Source organism: Gambusia affinis, linkage group LG17 (assembly GCF_019740435.1).
Source record: "Gambusia affinis linkage group LG17, SWU_Gaff_1.0, whole genome shotgun sequence".
In the NCBI taxonomy this organism is placed as follows: Eukaryota; Metazoa; Chordata; class Actinopteri; order Cyprinodontiformes; family Poeciliidae; genus Gambusia; species Gambusia affinis.
In genome coordinates, this window is record NC_057884.1 from 22,996,709 (window position 1) to 23,015,301 (window position 18,593).

At 42.2% G+C, this 18,593-nt stretch overlaps 1 protein-coding gene across 1 annotated transcript; it reads left to right on the top strand.

Annotated features, from left to right (window-relative positions):
• Window positions 1-13,039: 13,039 nt before the first annotated feature.
• On the top strand, window positions 13,040-15,094 carry LOC122847005 (trichohyalin-like). Its single transcript, XM_044144352.1, has one exon. The coding sequence runs from the start codon at window positions 13,090-13,092 to the stop codon at window positions 14,821-14,823; it is 1,734 nt and encodes a 577-aa protein (XP_044000287.1). The 5' UTR covers window positions 13,040-13,089; the 3' UTR covers window positions 14,824-15,094.
• The last annotated feature ends 3,499 nt before the right edge of the window (window positions 15,095-18,593 follow it).

Below are 18,593 nucleotides of genomic sequence, written 5' to 3' on the forward strand. Positions count from 1 at the left end.
AAATCTGATTGTTGTAAATGGTAATAAACCACAAACTGGAAGGATCATCTTGACAAAATGATTTTTAACATTTAAAGCTAAAGTTTAATAAAAAAAAAAAAAAACTGCTGGGCGTGCTGTGGTGGCGTAGGGGAGGCCTTCAGTCCTCGACGCGGCCGTTACGGGTTCAATTCCCGGACCCGGACGATGTTTGCCGTATGTCTTTCCCCCTTTCCTGTCAGCCTACTTTCGAATAAGGGACACTAGAGCCCAGAAAAAGACCCCGAGGTGGGGAAAAAACTATTGAAATATTGAATAAATAGAATTATTTTCTAAATAATAAATCACTTTACATGTTACATTGTTGCTTAATGTTTCCATATAATTATAGTGTGAAGATCTGGTGAACCTTTTATAAATCCAACACAAATTCTCCAGAAGAAACTGATCTGAATTAAAGCTGCTCTGGTTATTTTCATCCAGATAATTCAAATTATATTCAAAAATAATTAAATGATCCCAAAGAGAAATTAAATGTTGTTGAAACTCATAAATTCAAACTCTTCAAAGGTTTATTGTAGGTCATGATGACTGTTGGCCGGTAAGATCTCTTAACCCTTTCATGCATTAATTATGATTTTTTTTTTAAATTCAGTGTTATTTTTCCAAAGTGTTTTTGATTTTCATAAGACATAAAACTGGTGTGAAAATAATTTTGTAAAAAATTAATTCTAGGATTTATCCAAATGTCCACTCAGGTGGACAAAATGCGCTTTAATTTTATTTACTAATGAAATGAAGCCTAGGCATAAATTCAATCTGGAAGACTCTTTAGCCCCACCTGCATCATCCAACCGGCACTTCCTGCTAATCGCTGCTGATCATCTGACGCCGGTCCAAATCAAGACACGCCCAATCCCCGACCGAGTCCCAGCTGAAAAGGACCTCCATTCACAGTGGCTCTCGCTTTCCAGCAGAGCTCAACAACCTGCTATTATGTCCGACTTCGAGTCCAATGCCCCACCGAATTCTCCGTTCGCCTCTTTGGAGGCCCCCGGCCCTTCCACCTTTCTCCCGGCTCGCCGCAGCGTTCGCATCGCCTCTCGCTCAATCCCTTCATCCCCAACCATTATCTTTTGTTCGAGAGGCATCGCCCTTACCCCTGGCCTCAGGCCCCCCCCAGGTGGCTTCGCTCGCGGCTCTCCTGCCTCCCGGAGATTCTTCTTCTTCCCCTACTCCACCCACTTCCCCTCCGCTTCCTCCAGTTAGTGGAAGAGATCCTGCAAGTCATCCGCTCCCCCCGCAAAGCGTCACAGAGGTCGCCCACCCTCTTCTCTGCCAGCTCCACGGTCTCCGGAAAACCCCGAGCTATCAGCCTCCGTTCCTCCAATCCACACTGTGGACCCAACTCCAGAAGCACCGGGGACGTCTTCAGGTCTCCACCATTCATCCTCCCCACCTCCTTATCAGACGCACGTCCTCGTTTCCTCCATGGATTCCCTTCAGCGCTCCATATCCTCGCTCTCAGCCCTTCTTCACAGCGACTCTCCGGATGTCTCCTACCCACTTGCAACTCCCTCCACTTCCACAACTCGCTACTCCTCAGTCCACCCTACAGCCACCCTGCAGCGATGGGGCTTTCACCCTCGCTTCCACTCGTCCAACTCCCCCTCTCGGTAAGTCTTCCTTTTCTTTTCTCCCTCTCTCTATTTTAGCTCATATAGTCCCCCCACCCCCCATTTCACTCTTTGTCGTCTTCAGGCACGCCATACACGCCTCAATGCTCCCACATCTCTTCTAAGGTCCGTACTAAGATTCTCCAAGGACAGTATGTCAATCTGGCGTCCATCCTTTTGCCCTCCCCAGAAGTCGACCAGCGTGTCGGAAAACTTCTCCGCCATTCTTAAAAATTCAGATCCCCACCTATCGAAGGATCTCTCTATCGATCAATTTCTAGCCGCTGTTGAGGAAATATAACTATTTTGAGTGTGTAATATAGTTAATCTCACAGCCATGTGCATTTAGGTAGATTGAACATTCTTATCTGGACAAAAGCTAAACAGATGTAAGCTAGGAGACAGCCAGGAGGCAAGAGATAAACATTCTCTTGGAGGAGTTTTACCAAAACACTATTCTCTTGAAAGGCTTTAAATTAGGTGGGCCATAAACCATATCTCCCCGGCTCAGAGGTCGAAGGTCGGGGGTTTCTCAGAGAAGAGGGTTGCATCTGGAGTTGGTTACAGCCTGGTACAAACGTCTAATTTTAATACATCTTTAAATACTAATCGCATGTTTTTGATTAAAGTATATTACCCAAGTTAGAAGTATTAATCTAGTAGATGATGAATGTATTTGAAAATGTATTATCAGTGACAATTTCGGAATCAAAGGAAAATTGTTTGAATTAGAAAAGGAATTCTACCTCATTTTGTTCTGTGACAAGACAAAGATTTAAGTTTTTGGAGATGCTGAAATCAGAAAAGCAGAAAACTAAGTTTGATGAAAATAACTTATAATTTTAACAAGTAGTAAACGACTTTTGATTTCTGCCTAAACTGAGGGGAAGGTCTAAGTCTTTCCAAGGTAGCTTTTGGTTGGTCAAAACAGGGAACGCCCTATTTGCATATATTAACAAAAAGAAACGCCTTCACTAGAAAAGTGAATGCTCAATAATAGGAATTCAGATAGTTGGTCGATTCTGCTTTTTTCCTGACAGCTCTCTCCAAAGACGCGTCTTTGTCCTTCTTTTATGTCTTTGCTTTTTCTTTCTCTGTCTTTGCTTTATATTTTTGTCTGTCTAAGGTAATAAGTCTGTATCTTGGCTGCTTTGCAGCTTGTGTGTTACTTCTTTGTGGTTTTCTATTGGATTAAATGCTGTAACTCTGTGACGTCATCACGCCTCGTTGTTCCTGATTGGCACACACTGCTCGCTGGAAGAATCCGGGAAACAGGAAGAAATTGAAAGAGCCAAGCTTTTTCCAAATTAAGCTAACTTAGTAACTTTCTTCCTTTAACACCGCTTTTAGCGTGTACCGAGACGTCATCTGTTCTTTCTACCCCGACCGCCGGGTTGAATTAGACACCTACCTGGCTCTAATTTCCGACCTCCACATGCGTTACGGCCGGTCATTATTCTACCAGTACCATAAAGCTTTCACCACCAAAGCTGCAGCTGTCCTCTCCCGTTCTGGCCAGCGTCTTGATTGGTCCGTCCTGGATATGGAAATCCTCATCATGATCACGCAATTTACTTCATGTTTTCAGTGCGGCTCTACCAGCCACCAGAGCGCTTTTTGTCCTTCTCTCCCCTTCAAACCTAGTCCCTCCTCTGCTCTGCCTCTGCCGTCACTCTTGAACACTGGCCAGTTTGATCATTGCGAGAGAAAAGCGCAGGTATTTACTATGCCTGTTTGTAATAACTTTAACGAAAGCATGTGCTCATTCCCAAATTGTGCTTTTCTCCACATATGTAGTCTCTGCATAGACGCACATCCAAAGTCAGTCTGTCCTCGCCGTCCATTTCCCAGCCAAAGCCGTCGAGGTTCCAGGAATTAGTTTCCCATCACCTCTCTACTTCTATTTTCATCTCTGAATTGGCTAATCTTTTGCTATGTCACTCCGATCGTACATTCGTTAATTTCCTTATCACTGGCCTCTCTCAGGGTTTCATGATAGGCATCCCTCCATTTCTCGCTTCTCCCCTCGTCATCCCTAATCTCCAATCAGCTCTCCAGGAACCCTCCATAGTTTCACAGCTGTTAGCGAAAGAGGTCTCAAAAAATTATGTCATCGGCCCCTTCGTTTCCCCTCCTTTCCCCCTTTTTCGCGTTAATCCTCTTGGCGTCGCAACCCGGAAACATTCCGGTAAAAAACGTCTAATTCTAGACCTCTCTGTGCCGCATTCTGGTCCTCACCCTAGCATCAATAGTCTCATCCCTAAACCTCCTTTTTCTCTCTACTACGCCACGGTTGATCACGCTATTTCACTGATTAAATCCGCCGGGCAGGGTGCATGGCTAGCCAAAGCCGACATCACTGATGCCTTTAAGATCTTGCCCGTGCATCCCTCCCAGTGGCACCTCCTAGGTGCTATGTGGGACGCAAAATTTTACTTTTTCGTTCGCCTTACGTTTGGTTGCAGGAGTGGCCCATGTCTCTTTAACATGTTATCCGAGGCCCTTTGTTGGATACTGCTCAACATCGTCAAACTCCCCTCCGTGCTACACCTCCTCGACAACTTCCTCCTTATCGATCCCCCTCTTCAAACATCCCATTCCCTTCAGAAACTCAAGAATCTTTTTAATCGCGTCGGCGTCCCCATTTCCGAGGAAAAAACCACCGGCCCGACAAAGAAGCTAGAATTTCTCGGTATCTCCCTGGACATCGAGAAGATGCTGTCTTCACTACCAACCGATAAGCTAGTTCGCATCCGCGAAATTTCCCAGTCCCACCTCCCATCCTCCATTCTTTCTAAACACGAGCTTCTCTCCTTGCTCGGCCATCTCAACTTCACCATGCGTATAATTCCCCAAGGGCGTTCCTTCATTTCCCGGCTCCTGGATTTAGCCAACTCCGTCCCTTCATTGTTCGATCAAGTCTCGCTGGATGACGGGTGTCGCTCCGACCTCTCTTTCTGGTCCCGACTGCTTGACAGCTGGAATGGCATTTCATTTTTCTACGACGATGCTTCTCTCTCCACTGATTCCATCCAGTTCTATACTGATGCAGCCCCATCCGCAGGCTTTGGAGGATTCTTTCAGGGCAAGTGGTTCGCAGAAAAATGTCCCCCCTCCACTCCATGGCATGAGTCGTCAGCCTATTACGAAATTATCCCCATCGCAGCGGCCTGTCGGCTTTGGGGGAGCTTGTGGGAATGCAACCGCATAGTGGCGTTCTGTGATAATGCAGCCATTGTGGAAGCCATCAATAAAGGTCGCTCCTCCTCCAGTTCCATCATGCCTTTCCTAGGCCGCATCACCTGGCAATCCGTCATTAACAATTTCCTCCTATCAGCGCGCCACGTTCCAGGCCACTCTAATACCATCGCCGATGCGCTCTCTCGTCTCCATTTTCAGGTCTTCCGTCACCTCTGCCCGTCAGCCGACCTCCTCCCGACTCCCGTTCCCTCCTTCGAAGACCTAGTCCTGAACTCATTTCTCCTTCTCTGCAATCTCTGCTCCAAACCGCTAAAGTGTATATCAAAGCAGCCTAGCTCCTTCCACGCTAAAATCCTACTCATCTGCATGGAAAAATTTTAATAGATTTTGCCTATCTCTCAGGATCTTCTTCCCATCTTTCCGGTCCCTATAAACACCGTCGTTGCCTTTTTGACCCACTGTTTCGTTAATTCCGGTTCTAAGCACTCTTACATCCGCAGTCTCCTAGCCGGAATTAATTTCTTCAATCTACTCATCTGCTTACCCCTTCAATTAGTCTTTTTTCCAATCCTGTAATTAAGCTCCTTTTGAAAGGATTCGCTACCCAGCGTCCAGCACTCCCCAACGACCGCAAACCCATTACTCTCCCTATTTTAAGGGACTTGCTCGTCACTCTTAGCTCCAGCTCCTACTCTCCCTACCTCAAGTCTCTCCTCTCAAGCTCTTTCCTTTTAGCTTTTTACGGACTCCTTCGTCAGGGGCAGTTTACTACTCCCAATAACCTCTACGTTCCCTCTAGAGATTTAGCTTTCTCTGACCTTAAGTTCCGCCCCGATTATTACAGCTTAGCCCTGAAGCATTCTAAAGCCAAAGGCACGTGCGCCATCATCGTAGCACGCATCAACGGTCCCTTTTGCCCCTTTCTTGCTATGTTCAAATTTGCTCTCCTTAGACGAATGGTTAGCTTCTCCTCCGAATCCCTCTTCCTCACTCCCGAAGGTAACCCCATGTCCACTACTTGGTTCCTTAAACACCTCAGACTTCTCATCGCCGCCAATAATCTCCCCCTCAACCAGTTGTCCGGCCACTCCTTCAGAATGGGGCGGCTACATCCGCAGCCGCTCAGGGAATTTCCTCCACGTCTCTCCAGCAACTCGGCTGCTGGTCATCATCAGCCTATTCGTCTTACATAAGCCCTGACCTCTCATCGGTGCTCTCAGCACAACGCTCCCTCAGTGCCTAGGTAAGCACTGCTCAATTCACTGGTGGTGGTTGGTTTATTCCATATGACCTCAGACGTGACCTGACCCTCCTCCCGCTCCCACATTCTTATTTTCAGATCTACTTTCCGGAGTATTCTCATCTAACACCCACATTATTCGACCCCTTAATCGTGAGTCTAATCCCTTCTCCAGTATCTCATTTTAGTAAGAATTAGTCTGCACCTCTCACTTCTAACTCCATCTTTTATATCTTATTTAATCTAATTATGTCTAACCGTCTCTTCTCTCCTTCACCGCTTCACCATTTGTTTCACCTTCCTTAGCCCTCTTCTCCGGCAGCACATCACCCCTGCCCAAATTATCCCGAGTTCCTAGTTGGCCTCTTAAATAGCTGTATTTTGTCCCCGTCCCATAGCACCTTCCACTGGTTAATATTATTCGGCATCCCATAACCCTTGCTTCTCGCATCCCTTCTTATTACGCCCTGCCCCTCCTCCAGCTGGCCATTTAACCAGCGGTCCTCTACCCTCAGCTGCCCTAGTTTGTCCCTATTTACTGGCCACCAGATATTCAGTGTCGGAGCTATTCACCACCACTCCCCTCCCTGTCCACTGGGCTTTTTTCCAGCTGTCCCTTGTACCCGCCCCGCAGCATCCCATTTTGGTCCTGCTTCCACCTTCTTAAGCCTTGCTGTGTTCCATCTAACCTTTTCCTTAGTAGCCCCTTTTATTGTCCCGCAGCATCCCTTGTAGATCCCAATTCTTCAGCTTCTCTATCCTATGCCCAGTACATCTCACAATTCATTGCCCTGCAGGTTTTAACTCACATCTCCTTATGCTCCGTATCTTGAATTCCCTGCCCCATCTCCTGTTTCCCATGCCCTGCATTTTTGCATCTCAAGCCCCGCTCTCTGCACATCCCAAGCCCTGCGCTCCATATATCCTAAGACCCGAGCCCTGTGTATCCCAAACCCTGCATCTTTTTTTTGCAGCCCAAGCCCTGCGTTCTGTGCATCCCATGCCCCATGTTCTGAGCAGTTCATCATCCCCCCCCAAGCTGCGCCCCGCCGGCTTCCCTCTTCCTTCTCCTCTCCTCCCCTTCACTGAAACATCACCCCTTTTAGTCTCAAACTTTATCTCGCAATCCTGTCACCGCAACTCCTCTCTCCTTCCAACTTCCTGTCTCCTTTACCCTAGCCTCAGCCAGGCATCGGCCTTATTTTAGGAGATATATCTTCTAGCAGCAACCTGTACTTCTACTCAAGCCTATCCCTGTCACGTTACCTCCTCTAGTTACGGTTCTACCCCTGTGTTAGGATGGCCCTTAGCGGCTGGTTTACAGAGGAGTCTTGAGGCAGAGAAATAGTGCAGACCAACCAGGTGTTTATTTTCCAACATTTAACATAGAAACAATCCTGCTTACTATGGCCATGGGTCTCAGCAGCAGCCACACCTACTAACCTCTAATGTAGCCAACATACAGGTTTTTATAGTCCCTGGCTGCTCCCATTAACAACCCCACCAAGAAACAGGGTAGAACAAAATACCTATACACAGACAATCTTGACAAAACAACTAAATCTTCAACATAATAATAACAACACTCTTCATTTTTAAGCAGCCATTACATTTCTAAAATACCTTTCTATAAATATAAATCCAATCATTACACTTCTAAAATGCATAGTTTCATCGCTCCCCCTCTTCCATCTGCATTTTGTCTCTTCCGGAACCTTTATAAGGTGTTCAGGCCCCCGGGGAATCTTTTAGCCTGAACACCCTGCAGAGGAAGAGACAGAGGTAAGCCATTTCTACAAACATTTCAGTGTATTTCAGACAGTTACAAAACCCATCCATTTGTTTGTTTTATTTTAACAGGACACCATCAGTTCCAGCTGAGGTGCCACTGGACAAAACACAAACAATAAAATACTTCAATTTGTATTTGTCTCCTCATTCAACCCCTTTTAAGTGTTTTTATACAAGTAATGAAAACCTTCATTACACCCTGAAAACCAAGCAAACGTAACTCCCTCCTTGATCACTTCCACCTCCCATTCTGCGGCCTTGGCCCCGGCCTCGACCTCTTTTTGGGGGGATGACGACCCAATCAGCGTCCGGGATGACCATCCGAGCCCATCGCAAAGCTTGAGATAATAGATGACCCCAGCTGGGGCCCGAGCGCCAAAGTTTAACTTATGCTGTTAATAAATTTTCTAATTGTTTCCCTTTCTCTGTCTGAGTCTCTCCAGATTGAAATGCTTTATCATAATGTGAATATATTTTGACATTAATTAACAGAATGCATAAAAATAAAACTTTGCATTCAGCTCCCATCATAGTCTAATGTTCACAACTACATCATTTTATTCACTTACTTTCATTTAACTGCTTGTATTTTTATTCTTTCTTTAGTCAAATTTCAGGATTTTCAACTCGCTGAATGAAAATCAAAAATGTTTTAACCATAAATTCACCAGACACAGACACACTCCTGAAGTTTTTGTTAAAGTTTAGCAGTTTTTTATTGAAACTTATTTGGAAATTTGTTCTTTTGCCTGATTTTATTATTTTTTGTTACTTATATGAATTATTGTCATTTTGGTTCTTAAAATACCAAAATTTCCACATAACTTTATATTTAGGTCCATCTGATTATGCAATTTTTAAATGTTAAATTATTGATAATTTGATTAGTTACTCTGTACTTGATTAAACCTTTTTTACCAAATACATTTTTACTATTACTTTAGTAATGTCTTGGACGGATACTTTTTACTTTTTCTTCAGGACAATTTTTAGTTTTAAAACTTTCCGGACTGTAAAATCACAAATCAGCAGATCACTGATTGGCTGATCCAACCAGATATTTAAAGATTTCATCAAAAGCCCCAGTGTGGAATATAAATCCAGTGTAAATGGAGATCGCTTGTTTCTGGCTGGAAGGCAGAGATGTTATGAGACTCTGTAACTTTTGTCACAACAACTGTTGGCTTGTTTTCATCTTGTCACATTTACTGAAGGATTATGACCATGAATATGAGTAGATAGTCAACAGGACAATCTGAATCCTTCAAGGAGAAACTGTGTTTTATCTGTGAACTGTGGAAAATCAGAAGAATGAAAAACAGACAGCTGCCAAACCAGGAAGGCGTCTCCATGCTTATCCTGCTACCAAACCAGGGTATCGATTACACTGTGATTGATGATGAGATCAGTGCAGAGGAAATGACATTGAAATGACATTGATGCTCCAAACTGTGTTTATAAGGAAGCGAATCTGTCAACGGGATGCATTTTACAAAATAATTCTTGATCTTTTACAGCGTCGACTATGGAGCCTCAAGGCAAACAAAAGGTTTGGTAGTTTGGGATCCTTTTGCTCTTACGTCAGAAAATAAGGCATCGGTTTTCACTTTGTTGTTGTTTCATCCGGTTCTTTTCAGTTTCTACTGGATCTGAATCCAAATTCAGCTGAAATTGACTCTTAGTTTACTTTCATATTATGTTCTGCAGGTTAAGTGTTGCAAATGTTTCTCCTTTAAAATGATACATTTCACAATTTTATTCTTAAATTACCCTCCATAAATTAAAATCTTTAGACAGAAAAAAATAAAATAGACAACCCCACTATAAATAAATAAAAAGACATTTCCAGCAAAACACATTCATAAAGACCTACGTACAAAATAAATATAAAAGAAAAAATTTAATTTATATGAACAATATACAGTGTCACTAAAATCTGTTTTATTTAAATAAATTCACCTCCTCAATGCTGAGGCATTAAAGTCCCAGATACACCTGGATAAACTCAGGTATACATTCTACAAATTACTCAGTTGCTTTTTATAAACTATTTCATAGAAATGTATTGTTTACATAATTTTTTTCTACAGCAGGAGAAGTTTTGTCTAAAAAACGGAACAGGCTAAATTTCAAAATGTTGGAAAAACTTATTTTTTTGAATGAAAATTTGTGAAAAGAAAAAAAAAACAGTCCACAAGCATCTTCATTCCAAACACTTTCACTTTCACTTTCATCACTTGGTTCATGTTCACATTATTTATTGACTGGATCGAAGAATATCAAATATATTTTGAATTTAACTGAAGATATGAATTAATACAATATATAATATACAATAAAATACAATGACTTAAATCTTATTGTATAGACTAGATCGGCGGTTTTCAAAGTGTGAGGCGCGCCTCCCCTGGGGGGCGCCAGAGCACTTTAGGGGAGGCGCGATGCGAGGGAAAAAGTAAACCGGAAAAGCTATCTGCTTGCTGTCTACTGATGTGAGAGAAACGTCTTTTACGCATTACCCATCAACTCTGTGGATTTAGGAAAAAGTTGGTACTGTGGTGCAGGAGCGGGATCAGTGGAAATGTTTCCCACCTTAGAGGATGTTTTGGCCAGTGATGTCAGTAACGCTTTCTAACGCCGGACCACTTTTTCCGTAGAACGTTGCTATATTTCAAATCCAGTAGTCAGACTACAGTTACTTATCAAAATCATTTTTATGCGTTACTGCGCATTATCTTCTTTTGTTATTTAATCGTATTTCTACTCGCCTTGTCGAGTGACCGACGCCTCTATGCAACAGAAATGTAAACAATGGAGGAGATGCGCATTTTGTTGGTGGTAAAACTGGATCTATTTTCTGTTTATGTCGCCAAGTCGGATTATTATAAGCTGGTTTGGTCTTAATCTTTTAAAAGTCGCTTGCAAGTTTAATGAGTGGCGGGTTGCGCCATTTTGGGCTCGTTTTTGATCGTGAAGTTGCTCATTTGGGCTTGGAAATAAGCAGAGACTCAATAAATCCCAGAATTTGTCCGTTATTAAGCTTAGTTTTATTCAGTCTCTCCTGTTCATCATTTCCCGGATGATCCGTCCGCTGTGTCTTTGTTAATGTCAAGTTAATTTATTACCTCTGAATGACATCGAAGCGGCTATGCGCTCAGAAAACTGCAAATATCGAAACCAATATGAACAGCGCAATAAACATGAAAACAGCCACGAATAAACGTGTCCGTAGTTGGCAATAGTTATAATGGCAAGTTAGCACCGTTATAATTATTAATATTACGGTAAGTGTCGCAGCCATCGGAGCTGTGGAGCTGCAGGAGGAGCTCAGCGCTGCACATCAAACTCAGGGGCGAACGCAGAATCTGGAGGCTGGGGGAGGGGCTTTAAAATCCTTCTTTGAGTTTTCCAGACAACAGTGGACCACACAAATTACTCATGTTTTTTATTTTTGTACAATCTCCTCTTCAGTTCAACCTTATCAGTGGAGACACATTGTTGATGTTACCATTATAAAATAACTTCCAATTAAGTATTAGCAAAGATCAATGTGATTTTCACAGGAGGCAGAGCGTTGTTGTTAGCAGCTGCTGAAAGTAACTAAAAAGTTACTTTTAGTGTAACTTAGTTACTTTCCAAGTCAAGTAATCAGTAATATAACTAAGTTACTTTTTCAAGGAGTAATCAGTAGTCCGATTAAAGTTACTTTTTCAAAGTAACTATGCCATCACTGGTTTTGGCCAGAGCGGGGGCTGAAGGCGGAGTTTTTACAACTCCACCCTCTCCTGCGCAGCAGGCATTGGGCTCCTTGGAGGGGGGCTCACCCTTTCATACTTTGAAAACCCCTGGTATAGACTAAGTCATCAAATCAGTCTAACTGCGTTGCCTGTAGGGATTTTTAATGACCAGCAGGTGTCAGTATTCAGTGACAGTATCGACATCGTATCAATACCGTTTTGCTATGGGTCGAAACGATACATGACGCCTCATTTACCCATCACTAAGTTCAGGTGAAGCGGAGACAGAGGAGCAGCTCGACAGCCAGCCGGGGAACCCAGGAGGAACTTATAACCAGGCAGAGAAGGTGAGTTTGGGAACTCGGGCAACCAGTGGGTTCGTTCCACGGCGTCACGAGGGAGGCTTGGTCCAAAAAACCAGGTTAGATTGTCACAAGGAGAATCCAGGACGTCTCAAAGAAAAAACACCGTTAGCTGGCTAACACTCCAGCGTCGAACTACTGGAAGTCGGTTCCTCTTGTGCTCCAGGACTGATGAGATGATGGAACTCTGGTGTGCAGGATGAACGGCTGGGTTTGGCGCCATCTGGTGGATGAACGGTGAGTAGCAGCAGAGGAAAGAAAAAAAGAGGAATCCACAAAGAAAACAAAGAACCCCAGAACCCGACAACTAGTCGGGGTCTAAGGGTAGGAGGGTCTAGACTCCAAATTATAGCAATAGGCCTCCAGTTTTTCACCAATAACTGAAAAATTCACACAAAAATCAACAGATCCAAACATTTTTTCTGAGTTTATCAACATTTTTTCTCAAAATTGGCCAAAAACATTTGGGTTGAAGTGACTGCTGTCTCAGTCTGACCTGATGTCAAGTTATAGTCCATGACCAATAGAGCGATTAATTAAAGATCACATTTAACATCATTTATTAGCACAAATATCGTAAAAATTCCTTACAAATATTTCTAAATTAGCACCACAAAATCTGTGATGTTGATTGCAGAAAACCACAAAAACAATCCTGGACCGACTGATTAGTGTGAAAAGATGTTCAATATGTTATTTTAAGAAACATTTATGGAATGCTGAAACACCTATTTATTGATATTTTAACAGTTTAATTGGTTTTTATCAATATGTTCTGGCACAACAGGCCCTTTATGAACATTCAGATTTTTGATCTGGTCCAAAACAGAAATGAGTTTGGATAAAAACATGAACTATTTTGAATGTAAACAAGAATAAAGACTAAGATATTTGGTGGTGGAATGATGTCACACCGCCAGCAGAGGAAGACTCTGTGATGTCACTGGCGATGCAGTCTGTGATGTCATCAACTGCAGAATTGTATGTAACACAATTCTGCATATTTTTCATTGCTTGCAATAACACTGACCAGTTCAGACGTGTGCAAAGCTCTTTCAGATAGTTTACCGATCGACGATTTTAGTGATTGTATTTAGGAGAAAATGTTTCAACTATTTCAGAGTTACCGCAACAAAATGATGGGACCCCAGGCCAGAAGGGGAGTCCAGCAAAACCACCAAGGCAGCTTCCCTCCTGCACACCTGGACATCTTAGACGAGGAAATCCAGAGACTGAACTCCTGTCTGGAAATGGAGAACGCCAGGTTAGAAGAGAACCAAAACATGGCCGACCTGGAGGCCAAGCTGGAGGAGATGGACTTGAAGATAAAACAGGAGGAAGCTCTCAGAGAAAGACTTATCAAAGAGGCCGAAGAGGCAAAGAGGGAACTAGAGAGACTAGAGAGAGAAGAGAGAGAAGAGACGTCCAGTGATCCAGTAGATGTTAATCCTGCAGTCATTGCTTCCAAGTTTCATGAGAATGTGAAAAACATGAAGAAACCTTTGCAACAAGAGTTTGAGGAGTTAAAGGAGGCCCACCTCCTCAGCCGGGAAGCATTTATAGCTGGAATACAGGCTGAGAGAGAGAAAAATGAGGCCCTCCAAGAAGAACTGGACCAACTCCAGACTTCCTACAAGGAGCTGCAGTCCAAGTATGAAGCCGAAGTTACTCTGGTGAGGCAGGAGGCCGAGACAGAAAAGTTTTATGAAGAGAGGCTGAGTGAGGAACAACGGCTGCTGGAGAATCTGAGAGCTGAAAAGGATGAAATGATTCAAGAAATGTCTCAAAAGATCACCGTCCTGCAAGACAGTGAGAGACTCCTGGAGAAAGAACTGAATCAGCTCAAATGTTCATATAATGAACTGAACTGTAACTACAAAAGTGATGTTTGTGAACTAAAGCAAGTCGTGGAAAGATATCGGCAGGATGCAAGACGTGAGAAAGACGCCAAGTTAGAAAGAGAGGAGAAGAATCTGCAGCTCATCAACAAGCTGAGAGCTGAGAAGGAGGAGCTCTCCCAAAAAATGGAAAGAGAAATAACAATCTGGCAAAAGAGAGAGAAGAAGATGATCCATGAACTGGATCAGGTTCACGTTTCACACCAGGAGGTAAAGAGTAAATATGAGAGAGACATTATGGATTTAAAGCAGCAGGTTGAAACCTGCCAGGAGCAGATAAAGCAGGAGAGAAAAGATCATCTAGAGAAAACAGAGGAGGACAAGATGCTTCTGGACAAGCTGAGAGCTGAGTTTACTGTCCTCAGAGAAAAAACAACAACAGAGATTAAATCCCTGCTGGAGAAGGAAAGAAATGCCCAGGATGAGCTGGAGAAGTTTAACAGTTTGTACCTGGAGCTGAACGTTCGATATGAAACAGAAATAACTGGAATGAAACAACAAGCAGAGAAATATCAGCAGGAGATCAGTTGTCTGAAAAATGATTTAGAAAGAGTGAAAGAGGATTTACTACTGGCAGAGACTCTGAGAGATGAGAACGAAGATTTACAACCAAAACCAAACACAGTTTTACAAGAGATGGAGGAAACCTCTCAGAACCAAGTGGACCCGGTTAAAGACTCAAGTCCTCAGGTTTCTTCAGAGGATGAACTCTCAGGAGAACCTTTATCAGGTGTTTCAACAGATCCAGAATCCTCAGAAGAGACAAAGATCCCTGCAGAAACCGTCCTGGAGGATTTGGACCATCCAGACACTGAAACCATGAAGGACGGCAAAAAGAAAAAATATAAATTTTCCATTTGGAAAAAAGTTCGAAAGACTCTGGGACTGAAGAAACCAAAAAAGAAACAAAAGAGTGAAGAACATCAAGAACATGTTTAAAGTTCTTGATTTTGATATTTAGGGAGGGAGAAAGACGAGCAAGAGAGGAAAAGAGGAATCAAACCCACGGAGGTTGTATCCTCTGTGAACGGGGCGCCATGCCACGCTCCGTCAAATTTAACATTTAAAACCGAAAAGTTTGTCCCCCATTAACAGACTAGAAATTAGATCCCTTCCCAACCCAACTGGAAAAAAGGTGGGCAGCACGGTGGTGCAGCGGTTAGCGCTGCGTCTTCACAGAGACCATCTGTGTGGAGTTTGCATGTTCTCCCCGTGTTTGCGTGGGTTTTCTCCGGGTGCTCCGGTTTCCCCCCACATCTCCTAAAACATGTCGGTCAGGTCAGTTGGTCGCTGCAAATCGACCCAAAAGAATTTAAGAAACTCCAAACAATAAAGTTCAGTTTTATTGTTAAACTGGTCAGATTAACTGGTCAGATTAACTGGTCAGATTAACTGGTCAGATTAACTGAATCAGATTAACTGAATCAGATTAACTGGTCAGATTAACTGGTCAGATTAACTGGTCAGATTAACTGGTCAGATTAACGTTACGTTTTGCCCTTTTCCCTTCACTGGTTTAGAGCAACAACACTGGGCTCAATATTTATAGCAACTTATTGATTTAAGAGTTAAAATGTTTTCTTTTAATAATAATGATTTCTGTTTATTTTCTCTGTTCTTGTGCTGTTATGGTTTGACCTTTGACCTTTTCTACACACTTTTTATATTAAATTGCACTGAATTGTAGCTCATTAAACTGTTTAAATCTGTATTTTAATAAGATTATAAAAGGATCATGCAGTGGCTGTTTTAGTGTGACTGTGGCTCAGCGGGTAGAGTGGTCGTCTTGTGACCAGAAGGTTGTAAGTTCGATTCCAGCTTCCTCAGCCACATGTTGAGCTGCCCCAGGGCACTTAGTGACAAGTTGCCCTCCGACCTGCATGTGTGTGTAAATGTGTGTGAATGTGACTGTAGTGTGAAGCTCTTTGAGTGTCAACATGACCAGCAAGGATCAACACAAGTTCAGTTCATTCTCCTGTTTTTATTTGATAAATCCTGTTTTTGTTTTTATACCAAACATTAAAAAGCTGATTTAACAGGTTTGGATTTCTTCAGGTTCCAGGATGTTAAATTAAGATTAGAGTTTAATCTGTACATAATATTAGATGATAATTGTAATCATAATTTAATACTCTGGACCATAAAGAAGCTCAAACTTGTTTTATCTGGTTTGTTTGTTATAAGAAAAAAACGTTTTTATCAAAAATAAAAGTTACTGTGTGATCTTTCTGTTAGTCTTTATTTAGAATAACGGATTCAAGATAATATAACAAACTTAACAAAAAAGTGCAATTTAACATGAAAAACTGTAGAAAAGGTAAAAAGAAGAAGAATCAATGAAAGAATGAAAACAGAGAATTTAATCAGAAATTATTTCCATTACAGGAAGAAATCGATTCTTAGATCAATACTTTGTAATAAATATAAAACTTTTGTGTTGTTGAGTTTATGTGCTGTCTGCTTGTATAAAAGAGAAGGAAAAGGGGCAGGAAATGTCTAATTCAGTTACTTTTTAAACAGCTTTTATAGTAAAACTGTAAATTATGTTTTATTATTTATTTATTCAGTTATTTTTTAATCAGCTTTTATAGTAAAACTGTAAATGATGTTTTGTTTAGGACGTTACTTCTAGGTTTTGTTTGTCAACTGGGTTTAATTCCCAGTCCTGCAGAATCTGCTGCATGTCGTTTCCTTCTCTCTCCTCACAATTTCCTGTTCAACCTGTTAAATAACGGCCTAAAAAACTTTATTAGAGCCTAAAAAACTTTATTAGAGCCTAAAAAACTTTATAAAACAACTAAAAAATACATTTCACTTCACAAATGGACCAAAAGTCAGAATATTCTTACCATCACATTGTTCTCATTTCCTCATGTTAAAAAACAACTTTATTCATCTTTCTCTCATTTTCTCTCTTTCCTACATAATTAACAGGTTACTTAATACACACACACACACACACACACACACACACACACACACACACACACACACACACACACACACACACCCTCCATGCGCTGCCACCTTATCATGTTGGGGGTTTCAGTGTCCCAGTGATCCTAGGAGTTAAACTGTCTGGGCTTCATGCCTCTGATTGGCCCCCCAGTTCAGACGGGTCCAAGGTGAGGAACCAGACCAAGTGCAGCCCAAAGATCCTCATGATGAAAACGACCACTGGGAACAGTGGTTGTACTGGCCGTACAGGAGGTCCCACCCTGGAGCCGACCTGAGTCAGGTTGACCCCCCACCTTCTTCACATCAGATGAAATTGGTGTCAATCAACTCGATTACATTTATGCTGCTTTGGCTTTGAAGATATTAATGAAAGGTTAAAGGTCAACCAGCCCCCCCACACACGTTCATGAAATCAGAATATATTGGTGTCAAACGTTTTGCACAAATAATCAGCATAAAATCATAATTTTGAGTTTTTGCTGTGTAGAAAATACCTTTTGACAAACTATATTTCTAAGATTGTTAACAGTTTTTTATGCAACATACAGTTTTTGTTAGAGTAACCATAGATAATAATTTAACTTAACTAAGTTTGATTCATGAAAAGGAATCAAAATTTCCAACTAAAACTTCATTTGGTCCATTTTCTGCCTTACCAGGGTCACGGTACCAGTGATCGGACTCTGATCCGGATCCTGGTGAGTCGCTCCGAGGTCGACCTGCAGAAGATCGACCTCAGTAGATAAAAGGCTTTACTTTCACTAGATAGTCAGAACTGGTATCTGTAAAAAGTTTCAATTCATCTGTTGTACTAATGATTTAAAAATATTGTTTTTAAACTCAAAAGATCCGTTTTCTGCATCAAGCTAGAACCTGTGAAGGAAAACTGATTTTTTGAGTACAACATGAAGAAAAATTAAAGTGTGTAGAAGTTATTTTTCAAATAGAACTTTATTTACTGTCACTTACTTTGTTTTGCATAGTAAAACTGTTTTGGATCAGCGACGTCAACAATAAATAATCAGTAAAACAGTAACAATAAAACAATCAATTACCAGGTTTTTATTTGACACAAACAAATATAAAACATTATGAAAATGTAACGGGCTGCACAGTGGCGCAGTTGGTAGAGCTGTTGCCTTGCAGCAAGAAGGTCCTGGGTTCGATTCCCGGCCCGGGGTCTTTCTGCATGGAGTTTGCATGTTCTCCCTGTGCATGGTGGGTTCTCTCCGGGTTCTCCGGCTTCCTCCCACAGTCCAAAAACATGACTGTCAGGTTAATTGGTCTCTCTAAATTCTCCCTAGGTGTGAGTGTGTGTGTGAATGGTTGTGTGTCCTGTGTGTCTCTGTGTTGCCCTGCAACAGACTGGAGAAACCGGTCCAGGGTGACCCGCCTCTCGCCCAGAACGCAGCTGGAGAGGAACCAGCAACCCTCCTGACCCCATTAGGGACAAAGGTGAACATTAAAAGGATGGATGAAAATGTAACGTTTTAAGACAAATCAATAAATATATTAAAATACTAGAATTCTAGCACAGAGCATCTGATTAGATACAGGAGATATTGTTCAGAGTGAGACCTCTCGCCTCTGCGTAGAACCGAGCAAATACACCTGCAGCAAACAGAAAGGGGCGGGACTTGGCTCTGAAATAAGAAACTGGACAGGTAAACTGTTATGAAACAGGTCACATTTACTTTCAGTTTGAATTCACTTTTTAAGGTGTGGTCCAGTCCGGTTGTCGTATCTCTATT

Coding starts and splice junctions, on each gene's coding strand:
- LOC122847005 (XM_044144352.1), top strand. CDS start 13,090: ATGTTTCAACTATTTCAGAGTTACCGCAACAAAATGATGGGACCCCAG.